This window comes from Pelodiscus sinensis, chromosome 2 (genome assembly GCF_052426305.1).
Source record: "Pelodiscus sinensis isolate ZL-2025 chromosome 2, ASM5242630v1, whole genome shotgun sequence".
NCBI lineage: Eukaryota > Metazoa > Chordata > Testudines > Trionychidae > Pelodiscus > Pelodiscus sinensis.
The window spans coordinates 4,438,450-4,463,089 of NC_143053.1; the positions used below are offsets into that span (position 1 = coordinate 4,438,450).

Sequence of the window (24,640 nt, forward strand, 5' to 3'; positions counted from 1 at the left end):
TCGACCTCCCAGGTAAGCCTCCTGGGATGTAGTCAACCTGTGGAACTCCTTGCCAGAGGAGGCTGTGAAGGCTAGGACTATAATAGAGTTTAAAGAGAAGCTAGATAATTTCATGGAGGTTAGGTCCATAAAAGGCTATTAGCCAGGGGATAAAATGGTGTCCTTGGCCTTTTTTTGTCAGAGGCTGGAGAGGGATGGCAGGAGACAAATCGCTTGATCATTGTCTTCGGTCCACCCTCTCTGGGGCACCTGGTGCTGGCCACTGTCAGCAGACAGGATACTGGGCTAGATGGACCTTTGGTCTGACCCAGTACGGCCGTTCTTATGTAAGGCCTCCCTGGCCTCTCAGTTACTATACCGCTCCCGCCCTGCTCTAGGTGCAGCTCTGGATCTCTAATCTCAGAAGAAAGTAAAGATTCTTGTAGGATTTTGAAATTTAATTGGCCCATTGGCAATGTGGTTTAGTCAATTTCAGGATGGCTCAGCCCCAGCAGAATCCTACCCGCCTAGCTACCAGTCCCAGAGATTTTCCCTGCACTGAATTTCAACGGGACCCTTCCTTTAGGTTTTAATACCACAAAGGGAACAACGCAGGCACGTGGTCTGACCATCTTGTTCTGCTTAAACATACCAAGTCTTCGTCCTTTCAAGTTTGTACAATTGTTTTCCAAGCGTCCAGCAATCAGGCCAGTGGTTCTGAAGGTGAGATGAGGAGGTGCACTGTTTCATGTTCTGGCATCTCTTGTGTGATGTGCAATTATCTTTGGCCTGGCGTTCTCTTCTGAAGCCCTTTAGTTTTCATTGTGGTAGGATATCTACAACTGGAGGGGGCACCTTGGCTGGCCGGTCAGTGGTTCTGAAACTTACACTCCACCCTCTGCTTGCTAGTTAAGAAAGGCAGACTGCCCTGAGCAACTCTCCAAACCATGACCCTGCATTTAAGTGGGGTTGTTGCTCCCAAGATGCAAGCCTTTTTCCCTCGGGTGTTCTGGGCACTGACTCCTACGTTCTCTTTGTAAAGAATTAAATATTTATACATTGCAGTGGTTGCTATTAAAGAGTTAGTATTTGCCAGGAGGTACTGTACCGTTATTCTCTGCTCAGATACCAAGGGAAACCTGTGGTGTTTCTCATGGGGTGATAACTATTGGGCAAATGGTGTCTTTTGAACAGGCACCACTATGGTTTGTAAACACTTAATACAGGTAGCTTGTAACTCTGTGATAGAGAGAAAATCATTGTCCGGAATAGTTAGGGAAATTGCTGTAACTCTGGGAGCAACAACTGGGCTTAGACGAGGGGTGTTAGGTATCGGTTAATTCATTTCAATGCGCCCGCCAGGTGCTCGGGGCTGGCCTGGCCCCGGGCACATGGCGCATGGGCGCTTGCGGGGGGAGCGCCGGGCGCGCGGCACTCGGCGGGAGGCGGCGGGGGGAGCGCCGGTCCCGGGCGCGCGGCACTCGGCAGGAGGGGGGGGAGCGCCGGTCCCGGGCACGCGGGGGGGGGGGGGGGGAAAGGAGCGCCGGCCTGGGCGGCGGCACTCGGCGGGGGGGGGGGGGAGCGCCGGCCTCGGGCGCGCGGGACTCGGCGGGAGGGAGGGGGTGGCGGGGAGCGCCGGCCCCGGGTGCGCGGCCCTTAGAGGGGGCCCTGCCCCCGGGCACGCAGCTATGGGGGGACCCCGCCCCCGAGCGCGCGGTAGGTGGGGCCCCGCCCCCGGGCGCGTGGATGGGGGGGCGCCCCCGGTCCCCGCCCCCTGGCGCCCGGCGGGCAAACGGCCACGCCCCCTGGCGCCCGACAACCTAAAAAGGTTGGGGACCACTGGGTTAATTGAATAGTCATGTAACCTATTATGTGGGGCACGGGGGGGGGGGAGATAGCTCAGTGGTTTGAGCATTGGTCCACTAAATCCAGGGTTGTGAGTTCAATCCTTGTGGAGGCCATTTAGGGATTTGGGGCAAAAATTCATCAGGCGTGTTACTTGGTCCTGCTGTGTAGGCAGGGTACTGGACTCAATGACCTTTCAAGGTCCCTTCCAGTTCTAGGAGATAGGCAATCTCTATTAATTTAATTTAATTTTAACCGCATCAGATGTTAGCAGTTACATGATTACAGGCAGTCCCCGGGTTACATGGATCCGACTTACATCGGATCCCTACTTACAAACGGGGTGAGGCAACCCCGCACTAGCTGCTTCCCCCCAGCAGACCAGGGAGACGCAAAGCTAGCGCCCCACCCAGCAGACCAGGGAGACGCGGAGCGGCTTTTCTCAGCAGACACCTCAGCTTGAGAATAAAGGACTGAGGGAAGTGAGGTGTGGGAGAATAAAACTGAGCTCTGGAGGAATGTTTGGCTAGAGTTTCCCCTACAATATGTACCAGTTCCGACTTACATACAAATTCAACTTAAGAACAAACCTACAGTCCCTATCTTGTACGTAACCCGGGGACTGTTTGTATTCAATAGTCCCTGGAAGTGGGGCTGGTAGCTAGTGCACTCCTGGCCCTGCTCCCAATCTCACTCCCAGGGAGCACCCTGTGCTGCTGCCTCTGTATCTGCTGGCTCCCCACATGTATGGGCTCCCACCCCCATCACTCGTGCCTTTGACAAAGAGGCAGCAGTGTGGGGGGGCAGTCAGCTCCATGGGGGCCAATATGTGTGAGAAGCTGGCTTCCTACATGTACCAGCTCCCCCCTCCCTCCCCCCGCCGCCTCTGATACAGAAGCAGCAAGGGGAGGATGCATGTAGTGGATAGGATTAACCAATCAGCCCAGGCTTATCAGTTAATTGTGTAGTCAACCACACTTTGACATGCCTAGCTTACACTAGTTGCCAGTACTATGATTTGAGCTGCACCGAGTACATGTCCTTAGGTCATGTGAATAGGGCCAAGAGCAGGACGGAATTCGTGCTCTTGTCATGGAGGCTGCATCTATTCTAGAGAATTGACCTGGTGGGCTAAAAGTGCTTTAAATGCAAACTGATTGCTGTGTCCACACAGCCATACGGATTCAAGTTCTTCTGCTCTTTGCTTTGTATTTAGGCGGTTCATTTTCCAAATACAGATGAGGTATAAACATTTTTTTTCCTGACCTGAATAAAGTAGAAGAATTTTACTCCCAGGGTAACCAGGACTCTGTTCTCCTGTAGTTCTCTTGCTCACCCGTGTTGCATTGTGTGTAAGAGGATGTTAGGTTTTTAGACAGCAAGCAGTGTACAGCACAGTTCAGTGATCGCTGATCTGCTAAATTAACCAAGTTACTTGTCAGAAAAGCAAAGCCAGGGGCCACAAGTGATTCCAGCGAGATGGATGTGCTTTCCCCATTCAGTTCCAGCTCGCAGGAAGTGGCTTGGCTTATATAAATTTTTTTCCGTGAGAATTACCTAGTGTCTTGACAGGGACAGCTTTCACTTCAGCAGTTTGCATACACACAATTTGCTGCTAACACAGGAGGAGAAAAATAAGCATAACTTGCAGTAAGCGCCTCTTCGTGTGGTTTACAACATGATAGATGTAAGATATTAACACAGCAGCGTCGGTATGCCCTGAGCACTGCATCAGCTTCAGTGAATTCTGTGCATCTTTGCTGGCAAGCCAGAGATGGAAATTTAAATGAGCATGTGGGGTTTTATTTTCCTACCAGAGACTAAAAGAAAATATTGAATGTTCCTGTGTCAGAGTAATGTTGTACTAGCTGGGCCTTGTGTCTCGATCAGTGATATTTTATGGGCATTCTTCTGTGTTTTGTATTATATCAAATAAATATATCCCGTGTATTTACCATTCTGCATGGGCCTAGGGATTACTGACACTCTTCTCTCTCTAGGTAAGCAAATACTTGATTTCTGTCCACACACAACATACTCTTTTGTGCAGATGCGCAACATACAGAATAACAGCATCTGCAGTCACCGAATTCCTACTATAGTGTCAAGTATGTGTAGTTTTTAGTTTCTTGTAGGCTGATCTTTTGGGTGGAATTTCTTTGTATGGATCTCTTGCTGTTGTGTTGTATGTGCCTTGTAATTAAATTGTGAGAAAGAAGGTTAAGTATTTCAAACCGTGTTTTCTAACTTGAAGATTCCTGTATTTGATTACCGTTTACACTGGGGTTTGATTTTTAGCTCAGATAGAAATAACTCCACGCTCTGTTACAAAGCTGTTTGTAGTGGTTTGTTTTAATCACAGCTGCTGCGTGTTACAGCTATCACAGCCAATGAAACAGTGCAGCGTTTACCTTTTAGCATCTTCTCCACTGAATATTTGAGTGTGTGTGTGTGTCTGTCCAAGTAAACAGTAAGAACTAGGACTACCAAATTCGGTATGCAGCTTCCTCTTACCATAACTTAAAGCAACGGGATGGTATGGTTGTGCCAGGAAAACAGGATGTGCCAGGAATGGAATTAAGTCTCATAAAACCACACAGAAAAGAGACAGAATCACCATGCAGGTGAAATGGGCTGGCTCGGGGTGCCTGTCCCCCCTTCCCTCCCCCCTCCCAGTGCAGAACCGCCTCAGCCCCAAACCTCCCACTCCCCAGGTGCCCTTTAGAGATGGTGGGGAGGGGTGAAGCTTCCGCCCACCCCCTACCAATTCGTACAGGAACATTGCTGGCTGCTCCCCTTTTGTTAGAGAGGAAATTGCAGTTTGCTGAATTCCTCACTCTGGCTGGGGAGCGCAGGGAGCAGTTGGACTTGCCCCAGCCAGGGGTCATGCACCCTTCTCCGGTTGTGCCCTCTGGCGCTGCAGTGGCCATGGAGAAGTGCTTCTCACATGGCCCCAACCTGCTGCAGTGACAGAGGGCTGGGGTGGTCCTCTCTCCCTGGGGCAGCTGCATCCTGAACCCCTCATTCCCAGCCCCGCCCCAGAGCAGTGATTCAAATGAACTATGCTATGTTTTCATTTTATTTGCCAAAAAAACAGAACTTGAGTCAAGGACCCGAGCAACTCCGGGCAAATCTTGTAGTACTTGAAATAACTGCACCACCCACTTTAGGTTGGATGGCTCTAATGAAGCCTTTTCCAGGCTTGATTCCAGAGAAAGGTTTACTGTGTCTGTATTTAGAACAATACTGAATGCAGGTGTCGGTATTAAGGAGCTTGCTTGTAAAACCCTGCAATCTAATGCAAATAGAAGCAAAGAGCCCAAAAACTAAGTGACACCTTAAGTGTAGGCTTGTCTATGTAAGCTATTGTGTAGCTCTGACAGGCTTGTGCTCTTGGAAGGTGTTGTAGGTACATGAGAGATGCTTTGAGCATCTATAGTGCTTTCCATGCGAGGATCTCAAAGCGCTTTACAAGCATTGCAAAATTTAATCGGCCCGGCCTTTTCATTAGTACAGATGCGGGAAACTGAGACATGACATTTAACTGATGTCTGCACAATCACATATTATGGGACAGGAATGGGAATAGACCTCAGATTCCCCTTTCAATCATTTAGCTAAATTCAGAGCTTCCCTCTTTAGCTTTGAGTTTCTAGTGCCCCATGCAGAAGGTGTGAAACTTGAAAGACTCCGTGGTTTCACAGCAAGAAAGTTCGTCTGCCAATGGCATAGAAATAGCATGTAGCTCTGAACTTGTTTTATTTTGTGGAAAATGGTTATCTTTAGTATTTTACACTTGTGGAAAGTAGGCAGGATACGTGGAAATTCAATCTAGATATCATGATCCAAAACGTGTGCTGCAGTTTTCTTGTGAGGCCCTTCAGTCTATAAAGGAATACAGATCTCAGTGGCTGGGGTCCACGGCTAAAGACTAAGGCCAAATGGGAACAGAAGATTGATTAGCATGGAGGTCCAATGGACAGAGTGTCTCTCCACGTTAAAATACTCTCCCTGGAGCGGTTAGGGATGGATAGTGTTTTATGATTTAAAAACTTGTGTTTACTGTAATGTATTATTTATGTGTTGCCTTAGAGATGGACACCTTATTATGTTGTTAGTGTCCATTGTGAATTTATATACACTCTGACTCACTGCATCCTCCTGCAACATCTAGTTTAGTTCCCGTAGAAAGACCAGACTGAGGAGCTAACCAGGCAAGATAACAGTTTCCAGGGGGCACTAATACTCCTACTTTTGCAAGGGCCCACTCCAGTGGATGCGTCTCCAAGAAGGTACATCTCTGGCTCTGAGAGATCTGTGATGTGGGTGAATTTGACAGCTGAAGCGCTTCCACAGAGAAGCCTTTATTGCAGGTCCTTGGAATCCCACTCCGGGAACCAACCAACAAAGCCATGGCTGTTTACCCCAGCCATGATGGGATGCAGGGAGAGGAGAGATGCTTCCTGAGATGACGAGGCACCATGGACCTTTCAGAGGCTGATCAAGGTCGGGAATTGCACTGGAGCAGCCTGGAATCAATGAGAGGTTAATGTGCTCTCTCCCATCTCCCCTGCCTAAAAGGAGGGTTGGTGCACTTGGAAGCACTATCAGAAGCTTCCAAATGGCCCATAAGGGGAGTGCCAAATAGCGCATGCTGCAGTGTAGTGTACTCAGAGGTGAGGGGATGAGATTCACTCCTGACTGGTCTCGTGCATTTGAGGTGCTGCACTGATCTCTTAATCTGCGTCAATACAGCAGGTAGTGAATCTGAAATAATGTTGAAATACTGTCAAGCCGGAGGACTTCTTATGCAAACTCCTGTAACCCTCATTGGACGAGGAGTAAGGGACGCGGGGGGAAGGAGTGCTCTATTTTGAAAAAAGTGCTGTGTAGATGCTCCCAATTTCAAAATAAGAAACACAGTTGATGTAGCTCAATTTGCGCAGCTTATTTCGAGTTAAGCCCTGCTGCATAGATGCACCCTAATGAGTAAGAGAGTTGTCCTGAGAACCAACCAGTATGCAAACCAAGCACCCTGATCTATAGAGAACCCTGCTCCCTACAGGCCACAGAACTAGATTTCTCTAGAGAGAAAATTACTTGCACGGTGATTTTTTTGGGGGGGAATAGGTGAGCCAAGGAAACAAATTGGAATTGAGCTGATAAACCTCTGAAGTGCAAAAGGTAGGGATTGTTTGCCATCTGCAGGCTGATCACTAGCAAAGTTAGACTGATTATAAGAACATAAGAACCGCTACATTTGGTCAGACCAAAGATCCATCTAGTCCAGGATCTTGTTTGCTGACAGTGGCCAATGCCAGATGCCCCAGAGGGAGTGAACGCAACAGGCAATCATCACGTGATCCCTCTTCTGTCATTCATTTTCAGACAAACAGTGGCTAGGGACCCCATTCCTATCCCTCCTGGCTAATAGCTATTGGTGAACTTCCATGAATTTATCTAGCTCTTTTTTGAACTCTGTTAATGTCCTAGTCTTCACCACATCCTCTGGCAGGGAGTTCCACAGATGAACTGTGTGCTGCATGAAGAAAAACTTCCTTTTGTTTGTTTATCGGGGATACTTTCATGGTCCTCTTTACCACAGTAATAGAACACTCATAATTGTAATGTATTTATCTTCACAACACCCCTCTAGAATGGGGAAGTTCCATTTTACACAGAGGAAACTGAGACAAAGAAAGATTACATGACTTTGCACTGTCACACAGCAAGTATGTAGAAGAGGAGGGACTTGATCCCAACTTTTCCAACTCCCAGGCTACTGCTCTAACCATTGGGCCATCATCCTCACTGTATCACAGATTTGCACATTCAGACAGCAGAGGTCAGAGTGTCCGTGGAGAGAATCCAGGAGGAGTTCAGGTGCCGCTCTTTCATTATGCATTCCAACAAGATCCGCACACCATTCTCTTCTCGGTGGTCCAGTGGTTGGACTTATGCTCTTTGTAGCTCCATTAGAAATGCTAACTTCACTGTACAAGAACGACAGGGAAGTTCTTGTCTGCCTTTTGTACGAGTCCCTTGCTATAAACACAGATTTTTAGACCTTTAATAAGACGAGTAAGTCCCAAAGGCACATGGGAGGGCTTGCCAAAGAATCCAGTTGCAGAATGTTGCAGCATAACAGTCCATTCTAAGGTTTCTCCCTCCTGCGTCTATGGAAACTCGCAAGCAGATATGTAAGGTTGGTAGCCAATGGCAACAACCGTATTAAATGACTAGACTGTCAAACTAAGCATTAATAAATGCAACTATTACATTTTACAATTCTCTCCTTCTTTGCAGCACATCTTCATTTAAAGGTAATGCTCACAGGGTTTGCATCCTGCTGATAGGATGCCAGGCCTTAATTTACCGATATTCTTCAGTAATGCACGGTTTAGATACATTCTGTTAATAGCATTATGAGCATAATTTGTACTAATACAAAATTAGAGCTGTAATTTGCATAAACAAATTACTGTTTGGATTAGTGGTAAATGGTTGAGGACTTGATATTTGAGTGGATTTGATTTGGCTGCAACAGCTCTGTGCATAACAGCTCATGTACAGAAACAAGGCACGTGGCTTTACACAGGTTGAATGCACGCTGGCTTTATCTAGAAAAAGTCAGTCTGTCAGTTGGAAGGGTTTCCTGCAGCGAATGAGCACAGGGAGGGTAGAGTTGTTGCTAAGGTGTTAGTTCACACCCTCTAACAACTGCTGTTCATTTTATGGATCTGTCAACAGGCCCGAGATTAATTGTATCCCACTGTTCTAGAAGCACCAGGACCAAGCAACATTCCCTCTAATTTTTTTCCTCCCATGTGCAGAATACATTTTGTTATGTGCACCAAGGTATGTGCAGATGTGCACCACCAATAGAAACACATGCTGCTGGCTGTGGGGGGCTGTGGACACTCTGTGAATTAGCTGGGCAGCACCTGAATCTATCCTGGGCAGCTGCCCAAGAGTTTAGTCTATAGAGAACGCTGGGTCAAGTGATTATGTTACATCTTTCTCCCTGACTGATGGGAGTTAATGGGTTTCTCCATTCTTGTCCCTCTGGGGCTGGCTACAGGATCCGCTCTTACTGCAGAGAGGGAGGGGAAAGGGAAATTAGTCCCAACAGCTGTCCATGCTGCCATGAGATTGGGAACCAAAAGTCCACTCTCTGCCATGTGGGCCCTAGGCCTGCCAGTGTCTATGCCTGAGGTTACACAGGGCACTGATGAGACGTGCAGACCCTGCAAGATCCACATGGAAGGCCCTAACGAGGTGCTTATGGATCACTTTCCCACAACTTTAGGGCTTCAGTAAGTTGGTTTAGACTCTATTCTGCTGCAGTCGTGGGACACAGTTTAGTCACTGTTTGTTCCACCTCTCTGTGAAATTCCAGGCCTACATCTGTTGTCAGTTACTTCGGGCTGCATATGAGCTGCTGGCCGCATGTGGGCTGCCCAGGCATTTCCATCTGACCAGGAAGCACATCATTTATCGTCCTTTCTTGGGGATGTTCTGCAGAGAGGGCATCTTCTCCAGGACTGGTGCAGAACAGGTGCAGCCTGGGAGGGAGAGACTCCCCAGGGAGCCAACTTCTCGTTGTAAATGAGCCATTGAACTTGGTTTTCTTGCCCTTGGCAGCTACGGATCTTCCAGGAGCCAGGGTAGGCACTGGATGTTCCAAACCTTGGGCAGCAGAACATGCTATGCTGTTTCACTGGGATGGCTGTGGCCACGGGTGTGTTTTAGTAGTGGTAAAGTCAGTGCTGTATTTAGAAGACACACAAACCTCGTTGTGTTCCATGCTCCTATGCACTAATAGCCATACACAGAGCCCAAGCATTAAGTTTGCAGATGATACCAAACTGGGTGGGGTTGCAACTTCTTTGGAGGATAGGGACATAATTCAAAATGACCTTAGCAAGTTAGAGAAATGGTCAGAGGTAAACAGGATGAGGTTTAATAAAGAGAAATGCAAAGTGCTCCACTTAGGAAGGAACAATCAGTTCCATACATACAAGATGGGAAGCGACTGTCTAGGAAGGAGCATGGCGGAAAGGGATCTAGGGGTCATAGTGGACCACAAGTTGAATATGAGTCAACAGTGTGATGCTGTTGCAAAAAAAGCAAATATGATTCTAGGTTGTATCAACAGGTGTGTTGTAAGCAAAACTCGTGAAGTCATTCTGCCGCTCTACTCTGCACTAGTTAGGCCTCAGCTGGAGTACTGTGTCCAGTTCTGGGCGCCACATTTCAAGAAAGATGTGGAGAAATTGGAAAGGGTACAGAGAAGAGCGACAAGAATGATTAAAGGCCTAGAGAACATGACCTATGAAGCCAGGCTTCATGAACTGGGCTTGTTTAGTTTGGAAAAAAGAAGATTAAGGGGGGACATGATAGCGGTTTTCAAATATCTAAAAGGGTGTCACAAGGAGGAAGGCGAAAAATTGTTCCTCTTGGTTTCTGAGGACAGGACAAGGAGTAATGGGCTTAAAGTGCAGCAGGGGAGGTTTAGATTGGACATTAGGAAAAAATTCCTAACTGTCAGGGTGGTCAAATATTGGAATAAATTGCCAAGGGAGGTGGTGGAATCTCCCTCTCTGGAGATATTTAAGAACAGGTTAAATAGACATCTGTCAGGGATGGTGTAGACGGAGCTTGGTCCTGCCTTGAGGGCGGGGGGCTGGACTCGATGACCTCTCGAGGTCCCTTCCAGTCCTATGATTCTATGATTAGTGGGACTGTGGAGTATCAGTCAGCAATATTTAGGGCCAGTGAGCAGAGCTGGCTCAACCAAAGCTGGGGTGCGCTAGGAAGCCAGTTGATATTCCCTAGCAGCCCTCAGCCAGCGTCAAGACCCAGAGTTCTCTTCCTATCAGCACTTCCCCCACGGCTGTTCCGGCCGGTGGAGGATGGAGCTGCTCACGCCTGTAGGGAAGAGGGAATGAAAGTGTACGGTGTCCTGAGCTTAGGAGTGGAAGAGCCGTAAAGGAAGTAAGCTGATGTTAACTAAGAGGAATGGGGAACCTGTGGTTTTTCTCTGCCTGGGCTGTCAAACGGCAGGAAAAGCGAGTTCCTGGTTCCTGTAGTTCAGGGGTGGGCAATAATTTTTGGCCAGGGGCCACTTAAAAAAATGTTGAAATGCCCCTGGGCTGCCCCAGAAGGGGCGGGGCCTAAAATGGAAGGGACGGGGTCAGAATGCTTCCCGGCTTCCCCATCCACAGGCCACGATTAGTCTGGGAGTGGGGAAACCCCTTTGCCCCATACTCTTTCCCACTAAGCGCCCATGGCAGGGTGGGAAGAGGCTTCACACACTTCCCCGCCCCCCAGGCCAATCAGAGTTTGGGGGCAGGGGAGCGCATGAAGCTTCTTTTGCCCTGCCCCCGCCCTGCGAGGAGCTCATGGCACTTAGAAAAGTGCCGCATGCTCTTAGCAGGGTGGAGGAAACTTTGTGCACTTCCCCCGCCTCCAGGCCCTAATTGGCCTGGAGGTGGGGAAGCTGCAGAGCCTCCGCGGGCCATATCAACCCGCTTGGTGGACTGGATCCAGCCCGCGGAGGCCCTTTTGCCCACCCTGATCTAGTTTATTTAGAGCTCTGCATCATGATGGTTCAGGTTTGAACCTCTCTAATCTGGCACCCTCAGGACCTGACCAATGCTAAACCAGCGAATTTTCTGAATCACAAGAGGTCAATATTGTCTATCAGCATTTCCAACACTGCCACTGATTACTGGGCTCTTAGAAGACATTTAGGGGGGTAAATTAGAGCTAATTAGCAGCACAGCACACAGAACCAGGACTGGTGGCTGTAAATAAACTTAATGGGACTGCAGGAAACTTGGCCAGATCCATGAGGAGCGGACATCCGGTTCACTAAAATCCTGCTAGACCACGGATGGTGCCGGACTAGGGAGGTTCAACCTGTAACACAGAGCACAAGCAGGAAGGATCCAGCTAGCACTGCAAGAGGCCCTTGGAGGGCTGGATCCCATCCCCCGGTGATTCCCTGCATCTCTGGCTTTGCCCATGCCGTCTGAAGCAAAGTGTAGCTTTGTGGGACAGTTTATGGATGCAAAGCTCATTTCTTCTCCCCCTTGTGGGATTTCATTGTCTTTGCAGATCTCCAGTGTTAACCCAAATGCTCCAGTCGCCCCAAGGCGGCAAAGCCCAGCAGCTGCAGCCGAGATGGAGGAACAAAGGCTTTTGCTGTATAGGAGGCGTGATGTACAGGGTGTCGGCCAATAAACTCTCTAAAACCTCCAGCTCCCCAGTCCGGGGAGGCGACCTGAGTAACAAGATGGACGGCAGACCAGGTAGGTGGTGGTAATGCCTCCGTGCGGAGAGTTTGCACGTCTGAGAGTGGGCATTCCAGGTGAGAGCAATTGAGCAACATGTCTCTGCATTCCCGTCTCTCCTGCTCCGTCACGTGGCATGTTACCCTGCGCTTTTGTCTCCCGCTTGCCTGTGCAGAGTCCCAGACTTCCTGAACTCAAGTGACATCGTCCCAGTTTTGTAAACCCCAGAGGTGCAGAAACATTACAGTGATGGGCCCCCTAGCAGCTGCCTAAGATAGTTGTGCCTGTGGCTCCTTTGGTTCAAAGGTAACCATTGGTTTCAACATATTTAACTTAATTAGGCCTCAGTTGGAGTATTGTGTCCAGTTCTGGGCACCACATTTCAAGAAAGCTGTGGAGAAATTGAAGGTCCTGAGAAGAGCAACAAAAATGTTGAAAGGTCTAGAGGACATGAGCTACGAGGGAAGGCTGAAAGAACTGGGCTTGTTTAGTTTAGAAAAGAGAAGACTGAGAGGGGACATGAGAGCAATTTTCAAGTATCTAAAAGGGTGTTACAAGGAGGAGGGAGAAAACTTGTTCTCCTTGGCCTCTGAGGACAGGACAAGAAGCAATGGGCTTAAACTGCAGCAAGGTAGGTTTAGGTTGGACATTAGGAAAAACTTCCTAACTGTCAAGGTAGTTAAATACTGGAATAAATTGCCTAGGGAGGTTGTGGAATCTCTATCCCTGGAGATATTTAAGAGCAGGTGAGACAGGCACCTGTCAGGGATGATATAGACCATGCTTGGTCCTGCCGTAAGGGCAGGGGACTGGACTCGATGACCTCTCAAGGTCCCTTCCAGTTCTAGTATTCTATGATTCTGTGATTCTATGATGATACTGGTTGGAGTAGATAAGCAGTGACTGTTAACTGCTTCTTGAGAGATTTGTCCTGATAACATTAGCGGTTTCACATCTTCATCACTTTTGTTATAGAAGCATCAGTTGTTGGAAGTAAACTGATAAATCCTCAGGCACATCTACACTGTAAGGCAATAGTCAAATTAAGATACGTTACTTCAACAGTCTTCCTCCTACTTCCCTTACTGCTCATGAAATGAGGGTTACAGGAGTCTGAGTAAGAAGTCCTCCAGCTCGAAATTAATCTGAAATAATGGCTTGCTATTTAGATGTGCACTTTTTTATTTTGAAATAATGTCAGTTATTTCAAGAATGATTAAAGGTCTAGAGACCATGACCTATGAAAGCTTGGACAGTCTCACTGATACTGGGTAATAACTCAGGGTCAGGGCTGGCTTCCTGCATCCCTCCCCCTTGTTGGGGGAGAGGGATAGCTCAGTGGTTTGAGTGTTGGCCTGCTAAACCCAGGGTTGTGAGTTCAATCCTTGATGGGGTCGTCTAGGGTTCGGGCAGGGATGGTACTGGGTCCTGTCGTGAGGGCAGCAGACTGGACTTGAGGTCCTTTCCATTTCTAATGCTCTATTATTCTATGAAATAACACTGCTGTGTAGACATATCCTCAGTTTAGAATGGCTTGTGTTCCTATCCCAGTTGTATTTGACAGCTAGTCTTATGTGTGTCTCTTAAGCAAGCTAGGGCTTGAGGGCCCGCTGTGTATTTTCCCAAAGTCACCTGGACAGTCAGTCATGGACCAGGGAGCGGAAGCAGGACGTACAAGTGTCCTATTGTCCTACCCATTGGAGTTCAGCCTTGCTTATTCTAATAAAGCTTGGTGAGGTCAAGTGGTTGATCTGTAGCATTTCTGGGGGGAGAGGGTTGAGTTTTGGAGAGATGGAGGATGGATGGATAAACTAGTGTTACTACACTTGGATCTGACTTGATTCAAAGTCAAGGGCTTAATGTTATATATTTAAAACATTGGGAGATGGACAGGTTGCAAAGAGAGCTCAGGACAAGTGAAGTGGAGACAGGAGGTTTCTTTGAAAGGCCCAGGCTACTGAAGGGAGGGACATCTCAACTGTGCAGACACTGATTGGGATAACCAGAGTGGCCTCAGTCAAAGGGGAGACCTCCTCACAGGTTCTCATACAGCTCTGTTGCCTTGCATAGTTGAGGGAGCATCTCGTTATTTTAGGAGAGTTTTCCCCCTTCCCTCTCTTGGCCAGCGGAATAATCCAGGTGTGATAAACAAGACAGAAGCTGGTGAGCATCTGGAGCCTGCTGATTACAGTGTAAACGGAACTGAAATGCTTCTCTCACTGGGTCTGAAAGTGGCATTTCGGCAGCACGCCCACAACCCCGACTTCACGGAAGTGCAGGGTGAGGTGAAGGAAAATCTTTGGAATCGATTATTGTCCAAATTAACTCAGGAAAAAAAATCAATCTACATCTAATTTCCCTCTTCCCCATCTTGAAAACAACCCAAAAGAGAGTGAAAGCCCAAAGTAAATGAAATATTTAAAAGGGATGCTGGCAGCCAGTGCCACTAAACAAACCCATAAAGAACAGGATTAGAGAGGGAGCAAAGGAGAGAATCTTGAATCGGCACAAAAATCCTGTCAGCAGAAGAACTCTGAAAGTTTGAAAAATGGACAGAAATTAAGAGCAAATGGCAGCATCTCAGCAAAGAGTAAACACCCCGCATCCCCTCCCTCCCGGCTTGCATGCAGACTGTAAGTGGTGTGAAAGAGAAAATGACGAGTGGGAAATGAGGGGTAGACTAGAGAAGTAACAGCGGCAATGATAAATGCTTACAGCACATCATCTCCGTAGGTGAAGAGGGCGGAGATTTAGCTTAAACCAAGGATTAGCTTCCCAGGCCCGCCGATGGGAAATGAAGCGGTGTGCAGATAATGCCAGAGATGATGATGTTGAAGAGGTCAGGGGGGTGGAAAGTTGATGAAGCATCGTTTCCAGGTAATCTGCCTTCTGAGAGCATTAAAAGAAGTCTGGCCAGCAGTTTGGGAAGGAAGCTTTAGCTGGCACTTGCACAACTTAGAACTGTTCAGGACAGAGACCTGGGGCTGGCTACGCAGGCACTTCCTGTACCGCTGTGGTGGGCCACATGCAGCCCTTCAGAGCCCTGTGTGTAGCCCGCAAGATATTTCGTTTACATTGCCCATGCGCGGGGAGCCGGATTCTGCTGGATCCTTCTGCTCCAAAAGCACAAATGTTGTCCACTCAAGTTAAAGAAGAATCCTGATGAGCTATGAGCACTGTAGGGCCTGTGACACATAGCTGAGTGGTCTTGATGCTGTCCACCAGAGAGGTGGTGTGCGCGTGCGTCTGGCCCCTGCCCCCCCTCCCCCCACACTGAAAGTTAACACAGATTACAAAGTAAGTACATAAGGATATTCCTTATAGGGGGTCACCAAATGAAATTAATAGCTGATTTAAAACAAAAAAGTATTTCTTCACACAATGCACAGTCAACCTGTGGAACTCCTTGTATTTCTTCACACAATGCACAGTCAACCTGTGGAATTCCTTGCCAGAGGATATTGTGAAGACCAGGTTTAACCAGGGTTCAAAAAAAATATTAAATACATTCATAGAGGTTAGGTTTATCAATGGCTATTAGCCAGGATGGGTAGGAATGGTGTCCCTAGCCTCTGTTTGCCAGAAGCTGGGCATGGGGGACAGGAGAAGGATCACTTGATGATTCTCTGTTCTGTTCATTCCCTCTGGGGCAACTGGCATTGGCCACTGTGGGAGGACAGGACGCTGGGTTCGATGGACCTTTGGTCTGACCCACTCTGGCCATTCTTATGTTCTTGAATTATCATTTGCATTACGCTGACACTTCTTTATGGCTCTCCAAATACTTGAAGTCTCAGAATCATCTTATGGAGGGACATGGAGTATTTTGGCAGGAAATAAATAATTAACTTATTTTATTTATTCTTAGATTAATTTTCCTTTAGTCCAGGGGCGGGCAAAATAGTCGGACTATGAAAGTAGGCAAGCAGGCTTTGTGCACCAGAGGCTGAGGGTTTGCAAATATTTTTCCTTCTAATATTTAAAATTGGATGAGCATTTACAATGATTTGCCTGATTTCACTAGAGGAAAAAGGGACTTGGGCCTGATCCATGCTTCCCCACTTACCTTATCAGCCATTACAGTGATCATGGGGGGGAGGAGGGATGATAAGGAACAGAGAGTTAATTTCTGACTGGGAGAACCCAGCGCTAATAAAGATCCCTTAGTTTTAGATCTCTTCTGTTCTGAGTGTCCCTCTTGCCCCTTCCATTTGGGCCGTTCAGTGTATAACCCTATAGCTCTGTCTCTTTGTGTGATTTTTTTCAGTCCTTTAGAAAGTGGCTGTACTTTCTCAGGTGTGGAAAGGGTAAATCCACTAAATACCAGAATTCCTTCCTTCATGTGTGTTGTGTATCAGACTCCACATATCCGCTTTATCATCTTGATCTTAAGCCCTTTAAAAGGTTTATTTAAGAGAGCGTTTCAGGTCTCCGTTAGTGCAAAACACGAGTGCATTGTGGGCTAGCAAGGAGATGGGAAACACTCTTGAAAATTTAATAGTTTGGAATTTACTTAAGGGGTTATAATTGTGCTTTGCGATTCTGATCTTTGTCTGAATTTATTGGGGCAGTATTTTCTCTCCTCCAGTCCTGGCTACAAGTAGAGTTATGAGACATTGCTGACCTGTGCTGCTACCTGCAAATCAGATGGGCCTCTGCTCAGACTGTCTTCCAGGGGGCAGACACCAAACTAAAGATTAGAAAGGCAAAAGAGAGAGTACCTGTACTTTGTGTGATCTGCTTTGGGAGTAGGTGCCACAGGTCTCACCTTCACGGCAGTGGGTTCTCAACTTTTGCCACAGACAAGAAGCCAAATATTGAATTTCAGTAGCTGTTGAATGCTAAACAAACCAGGCAGATCACTGCTTTTCCTCTCTCTTTGCATGCACTGTTGCCACATTGTGATTCTTTCATTCCATGATATCATCTAACACCCCAGGGCGACAGCAATGGACAAGTGTTAGTGAGTATTGTTTAGTCTGCTGTGCTCTGCCAACCTCCTCTCCCCTGCCCCTGGCAGCTGGACCATTCCACTTCACTTCTGCCTTCCAGCCCAAATGGCTACTTTTAACCGCTGTCGCAGGTTAGAATTTGGTCTTGGGGCTGCATCTATTCCAGCCCTGTACAATCTCAGTGGCCAATCACAAGGCTGACAGAAGTGATAAAGCAAGTCATCTGTCTCCCTAAGTGAGAGGGAAGCCAGTAGTTTTACTGCTGCTTGTCTGCAGTCCACCTCGTTGCCATGAGCACAGAGAGGGATGCACTTTGTGCCATGCATTGTTTGGGCAGGAGAGTGGAGGTTTCTGCTGAAACCTGAATGCAATGCCCACAGGCAACGGCAGGTCTGGTTTGCACAGTTAATATGGGCAGTAGATCGCAGCCTTCCCAAGATCCCATTAGAATAGACACTGAACTGAGGCCCGATTTTGCTCTTGCATCCGTACAGCTCTACTGACTTCAGTGGAAGCTGCACGAATGTAGCTGAAAACAGCGTCTGTTCTGTTCCAGTTAACTGCTGCCGATAAGACGGAGATTCTCAAGTGTATCTATTTCATAGCTCCCTGTATGGTGGAGGGCTGATGGCAGCAATTACATCCCCCCTTGCGCTTCCATCCACCTCTGAAAGGAGTGTTGCATCTCTAACACATCTCAGGAATCCCTTGCTGGTTTTTTCAAAGGGGTTTGTAGAGTCTGTAAGGAGATGGACTGGGCTGTGGGGTAGACCTTTCTCTCCTTCCCCCCCGCCCCCCCCCCCCCCCCCCCCCCCGGTTTGTCCTGGAGTAGTACTTTGTAATCGATACAGCAGCTAAACTGTTAGAAACCACCGGAGCCTTGTTTCCTGCTCAAATGGGATGAACTCAGGGGAAGTGTTTTCTGAAATCCCCTTGCGTAGATGTGGCCTCTGGCAAGGGAATTGTAGCTTTTCACCCTTCATTGTGGTTTTAGATGTTCTCTTTTTGCTCCTAACTTAGCCTCCCGTTGTTGTTTGTTGATTATTTGTACTACAGTAGCGTGTAGGAGGCCCAGCCGTTTAACAACATAATGACTAATCAGAAGTATTAAAGTGCTGTCCAGTCCATATGTGCCACCTGAAAAAGTGTTTCGAACCCACTGAATTTGTGTTTCTAATGGGCGCTTAAGTAGCAGTTCTGGTCTCCCCATGACTAGGAAAGTGCCTTTTTGGGGTTCCATCTCTGTGTCTTGACTCCAGATAAAAGTTGCTCAGTTTAGAAATAAAAAGTTGGGTTTTTTTTTCCTCTCCCATTGCCAGCTCTGCAAATTTGGTGGGGACCACAAAGCCAAGTTGGATTCTTTCTGGCTCCTGCATTTCTTCCATTTGCCATCATATCTGCAGTAGGAACATACGTCACCGTTTCTTTTGCTGATGCTCTAGCCAGACTAGACTGTTGCTCCCAAAGGGGTGGGGGTTGTGCAGGCGCCTAAGTGGAGTAAAGCTGGTAACAAGCACATTTGTGTGGGAAAGTCACTAGATCAAGTCTGTGAGTTAACAGGTCTGATCTCCAGGCTGTATGGAAAGTGCCACTTTTATATAGACCCTCGTCTGACTGCAAGGCATTCAAATGTTCTTTCATTTGAAATCAGATAGGGTAGGGCTACCAGTGATTCTCCTTGGGGGGGGGCGTGCGCACGCACCGTATCATTCTCTGCTTTCTCCAAGTTCTTTTCTGAGCCCCATCTGCCAGCACAGAGCAGAATATGGATGTAACATGGCTAAACTATTGAGGCCAGTATGTAAAAGGTTCCAGGAGGAAGACATGCACATAAAACAGTACACCTGGTAAACAGTCACTCTGCTACTCTGGCACCCAGTGCATGTTGGAAGCATGCTGCTCAGACCAAAATCAACCTTTAACTTTGGGCTCTTCTTGACGATTGAATCTCATTTCATTACAATCATGGGTATAGAGAGAATTTCAATGCTGCCTCTGAAGTGCATGAGGGTGAACTGAGCAGCAAGTGAAAACAATCTGCACCCATATATAGTGCAGCTAGATGTGTCTAATTCGACAGGCTGATACGTTTTATTTGCACGCCAAGAACCTGCCTCTTTCCCCATCTTACAAAGCACAAAGGAGGCACGCAAGGCATTTCCGTGTCCCGCGGTGGAAATGGGCAAGAGGTCCTGGCAAACTACCATTGGGCTTTTTCATGAATACGAAAGGGCAAAAAGCAACCCCAGTACAAGATTGAAAGCAGCAGAAACAAAATTAAGGTTTGACTTTGTCCAGAAAGCAGCCCTGACCCCAATCTATGAAAGAACTGCTGCTGGTTACAGTTAAAGCTAATGGCAACATGATGGAATTGAAGGTGCACAGGCAAGCTGATTCCAGGCTCTCTCCAGCAACTGGTTAGCTCCTGGGCCTCGTCCTCATAAAGTCCCCTTGTCTGTATCTTCCCCCACTTGATGCCCTTTGTTAGATACTATCTAGTGAGCCCCCCTCCTTCCCAATCCCTACTACAAAATCAGGAGGCGAGCTGAAGCAATAGCCAGTGCCTGCACTTTTGTTTAAAGGACGCCTATAGGCACAATGGGACTAATGAAAAGTAGCTCCTTTTGGTGGAGTTGAAAGCAGGAGTGAGTGTCTGCAGTACGTACATGGGACTGTTAGGCAGAGTTTGGGGTAAGGAAGGAGTCAGTAAAACAAGATGGTAGAACTTTTTGGCTTTTGGAGCCCAGATTAGATACAGCATCTTGAGGGCTCCCTTTGATTTGCCTGACTGCAGCCCCTTTCATCTGCAATCCAGACGGGTATTGCTCCTTGTCCATGTGGCTCCAATTAGGATTCAGTCTTAGGCTGGGATGCAGTGAAGACACGGAAATCAGCTGGTTGGATTTGGCTTCTGGGCCATGCCAGAGCCCCCTCTTAGCCAACTGTGCAAGATTTTAAGCCCTTTCTACATGCCTCAGTTTTCTAAAGGTTAACATAGATTCCCAAGCCTGGAGACAGAAGATCTGATTTCTAATCCTTCCGCATCTTCCCCTACGTGGAAAGAGCTATGAATGAACCAGGCTGTTTCAGTACTGCCCATCATAAATGCTCTAAAATCATGAGTCATGAGTAGAAAAATCAGGAGTGTTTGGTTTTAATTTGATCCTTTTATTTGCCTTTTGAATTTCAAGCTTTTCTCTGTAGCCATGAACACTTAGGATGCTATCTTTTTAATTTTGATGATGGCTGAGATTTTACTGTCTTGAGAAGATTTGAGGAGCTGAAGTTTTAAGTAAAACAGGAAATATCATGAGACTTAAAAGAAAATCACGAGACTTTGGCAACACTGCACTGGGGCAATACTTGGATATCTTCCAATATTACATGGATAGGCACCAGATAAATACCGTAGAGTCCACAGATCCACTTTGAGAGAGCTGCCAATGGGCCGCGCCGGTTTGTTTGTTGACCAGCTCCGCAGCCGTGCTGCCCTACGGTTCCCATTGGCTGCACTTCCCACCGCTCCTCTTGGCTGCAAATGGCGAACCAGAGCCAATGGGAGTTGCAAGGCTCCGTGGCTGCGGAGCCAGTAAATAAACAAACTGGAGCGGCCCATTGGCAGCTTTCTCAGAGTGGGTTTGAGAAGCACTGTCCTGGGTTCCCAGCCCAGCCACTAGTTTACTGTATCACACTGGGCCTGTCACTTTCCTGCTGTGGGCCTCAGTTTCCCCATAGAGAAAAGGAGGAGGATGACCCTTCCCTCCCCCACAATGGTATTAAAGAATCAAGACTCATGGCCATTTTCACAGCACTTTGAGACGTCAGCCGGGTGGTGCCAGAGGACGATGACTACTAAGAAGAAGCATTATTTCAGACCCTGTGGGGGAACTCCGTACTCAGGAGGGGAAGGAAAAAAAATTCTGAGCCAAGCTGTCAGCTCCAGTTCAGGGAAGGATGCATTTGAAGAAAGTGCACTATCTGCTGGTTGTTTACCAACTCATTTTAGAAGTGCTGAGTGCCACAGAAATGCAGTGTCCACATTTGCACAGATGATAAAGTGCTCAGCACCACCACTAAGCTAGTGATGTCACCGAGGGCTTGTGTGAACGATCCATTCGCTCGTTAGCGCCTTGGATTTGGGCCAGCCGGTGGCACTTTATTTGTTTTTAAAAAAGAAAAAGATTCAAAAATCGTTCTCTCTTGGTATTAAAGTCTGGTAGATGCTGCTCCGACGCGCAGAGACGCTTTCTGCCGATGCATTGCAGGCTCCGTGTCTGCTCCTATTAAATATGCCTTCTCCCCCAATTGTGCTTTTTAGTGCAATACCTCAATTTTTTTCCTCTTACTGATTTTGCGAGCCCAGGCACGGTGCCAGCCCCCCTCAATCACAGAGACAGCACAGTCTGCCTCAGACTCCTTGTTCTAATCCTGTCTCAGATGCTGACTTCCTCTGGTTTGGGACGATTCCCAAACCTCTCTGCCTCCCTTTCTGTAAAATGGGGACATTGTCTCCTGGGGTGGTATTCAGGGCTGTGGTATGCTATGCAATGGCAAAACGTTTGTTAACTCTGAGTCATCTCGTAAAAACCTGAAGTCCAGTATGATTTGCCTCCCGGTGTTCATCTATCTCTAGTAGTACAAGGTAGCTGCCCAGCCACCTTTGTAGGTAAAGGAAATGCCTGATTTGTAAGGGTGCTGTACTACAAGCTTTCTGCTAGCAGAACCGCAGTTGAAGTCAGTGGGAGCTCTGTGCATGGAGAGCTGGTAATATAAATAGGTGCTCACATCTCTTCCTAGCCTATTGTACGTACTGCATAGGCTCTCTCATGCCTGCAGGAGGCTGGGTCCTGGGCAGCAAAAAAAAAATCCCTTAAGTTTCTTACACATTTCAGTTTTGGGGCAGAAGCCTGCAGGCAGTGTGAGGAAATTGTACTGGGGTCGGAAAAGGAAAGAGGGTTTGTTGCGCACTCCTAAATACACAAGGAAGAGCTGAAGCTACACAGCCCCATGTGCCCCTCAGCAGTTTTGCTTTGCAAAACCTCGTGCCACAATGCCTTGGCACCGCTTCGGCTGGAGACAGTCGGACGTTTGGCTTTGAATCGATCCCAGAAAGATTTAAATCAGGATTTGCTGATCCAGGGCTGAACTCGACTTACCCTGGTCTATGCTGAGTACTAAATTGTGCCTAGCATCCTGCCAGCCAGCTTGGTTTCACCATCTTATTCCAGTATGATGGCATGCGCTAGACACAGTCCCCTTGTTGCAAGCTCTTGCAGGCAGAGATTTTGTCAGCCTAATTGTCTACAAAGCACATACAGTTTTGTAGTGCATCAGAAATAATACTCCCATGGATGGATGTGGCCCAGTTCTTAGTTCACCCTGAAATCCTGAGAATTTTTGTTGTTGTTTGGGGGTTCCTTGCAGAAATGACCAGAGCCATAATATTAACCATCCGGAAACAAACAAGTATTTTCTGTTAACTTAATCTCCAGTGTGTTTCCATAATGATAAAAAGCTCCAGGCTGTCGCTCGTGTCTCTATGCAGCTCAGTGAGGTCAGCAAGGAGGAGAGTCTGGCTGCCTGACTTTAATGGTACCTACTACCTTTGTTGTGTTATTACCTTGTCGGGAATGAGGCCTCTTGCTGTCCAGTGAGTAAAATAAATTACCCCCCACAGCTGTGAGTGCTGATCTTCTGAAACGGCGGAACCTGCTTAAATGAATAATAATTAAAGAAATAAATTTCCTCGGCACCAGCCTAAAAACTTTTTGTTCAGCAATAAAGCCAGAACCCTCTGCAGCGAAGGGTTGGCGGCATGAGAAGCAGGGCTGCCTGTGCAGCAGAAGGGAAAAGTACAAGGATAATGTGACCTATTAAAGGAATCATTGTGGTTAAAAGAATACTCCTCCTGGGTGCCAAGGTCATGCATTAAACAGGTTTAGCAGAACAAATTGCGTTTAATGGTGCAGAAGCACTGTACGGGGAGCGGATGAAAGCTCCGCTGTTTGGTGGGAGCTGCAGCAAAAGCCCTTTCCCTTTAGAAGTAGGCAAAATAATGGCAGCCTTGGAAAAACCCATTAGGGTAATCCAGGGAGAAGCCCATCAGAGGGAGCATCCATCCGCTTAGATCACCTGTGCAGCTGCTCATTGCTCCTGGTACGTTAATTTCACTTGCTTTGTGGAGATTTCCACAAATAACATGGCTTTGTGCTAGTGAAACCGCGTAGGAAAAAGCGACAGGTCTGGGCACTGACGTCTTCTATCTACAGGTGAGGCCCTTCCTCCGGCCACCCTGCCTCCTCTCTGACCTGGAGCAGTCTGTGTCCAGAGGTGAGAGATGAGGTCCCTCGATCTCTACTGCGGCTATATATGGTGACCAGCCATGCTTGCTCAGTGCCCTACAAACCAGGGGCTCTATCAGTCTCTGGTCAATGGGAACGTTACCTTTCTAGGTACCTTCTTCCAGAGCTGGACATCCCTGGCTCAGTAAATTCTTCATCTACTCCCCTCTCAGTCTTTTCAGTGGAAAATCTGACTGCCCTGTGCATTACACGTTAGCAATTTCAAGTGTACTTTACAGCTTGGATGCTGGCATTCTTTTCTTCCTAGATAATTGGCCTGATAATTAACCTGGCTAACACCATGCAATAGGGGCAGCTAATACTGGTACAAAGGAAAACAATGTATATGTGTCTAATATTTAATCCCTTACAGAGATTGTACTTGAACCCTAAACATTACACTGACATGTGAATACCTCCCCCGTTCTTATTCTGTTGAGTGCCAAGGACTTAGAAGCAGTGTGTTAATTGACCTTCCATCTATTCCACTCTAGTCAGTATTGGTTTATATACTGCACTCCTCACCATAGTACCTGTTTGTTAAGCCACGTGACTGCCTATCTGTCATGTGTCTTTGTTCTCTCCGCCTGGCCCAAGGAGAAGCAGCACGTGCAGTAGAGTGTCTTGTTTCGGGACTTGGTGTGGTTGTGGTCTAAGCGGGGATGACAAGAGGTCTATAAATTCATGATTGGTGTGGAAAAAGTGAATAAGGAAAAGTTATTTACTTATTCCCACAAGATAAGAACTAGGGATCACCAGATGAAATGAATAGGCAGGAGGTTCAAAATAAACAAAAGGAAGTTTTTCTTCACTCAGAGCACAGTCAACCTGTGGAACTCCTTGCTAGAGGATGTGGTGGAGACTAGGACTTTAACAGGATTCAAACAAGAGTTAGATAGTTTCATGAAGCTTAGGACCATCAATGGTTATTAACCAGGATTGGTAGGAATGGTGTCCCTAGCCTCTGTTTGTCTGGAAGTGGATGACAGGAGAGGGGTCACATGATGATTACCTGTTGTGTTCCCTCCCTCTGGGGTATCTGGTATTGGCCACTGTTGGCAGACTGGACACTGGGCTAGATGGACCTTTGGTCTGACCCAATATGGCCATTCTTCTGTTCTTATATCCTTGAGTCCCTGGCGGAATTGAATCCACAGTCTTGAACCAGCCCCTAAGAAGGTTCTGCATACGGCTCTCTATCCAACACATTTTGTATGAACTTTGG

The 24,640-nt window shown here is 47.4% G+C and overlaps 1 protein-coding gene across 2 annotated transcripts in view; it reads left to right on the forward strand.

Annotated features, from left to right (window-relative positions):
• The window catches only part of ZC3H3 (zinc finger CCCH-type containing 3), a 345,409-nt gene that overhangs the window by 202,300 nt on the left and 118,469 nt on the right, over positions 1-24,640 (forward strand). For both annotated transcript variants that reach the window (XR_012901167.2, XM_075919992.2), the window contains exon 5: positions 11,947-12,140. Coding sequence is in view for 1 of the 2 variants with exons in the window: in XM_075919992.2 (XP_075776107.2) it covers positions 11,947-12,140 (194 nt within the window). In the remaining variant the exon portion in view is untranslated. The remainder of the gene's footprint in view (positions 1-11,946; positions 12,141-24,640) is intronic.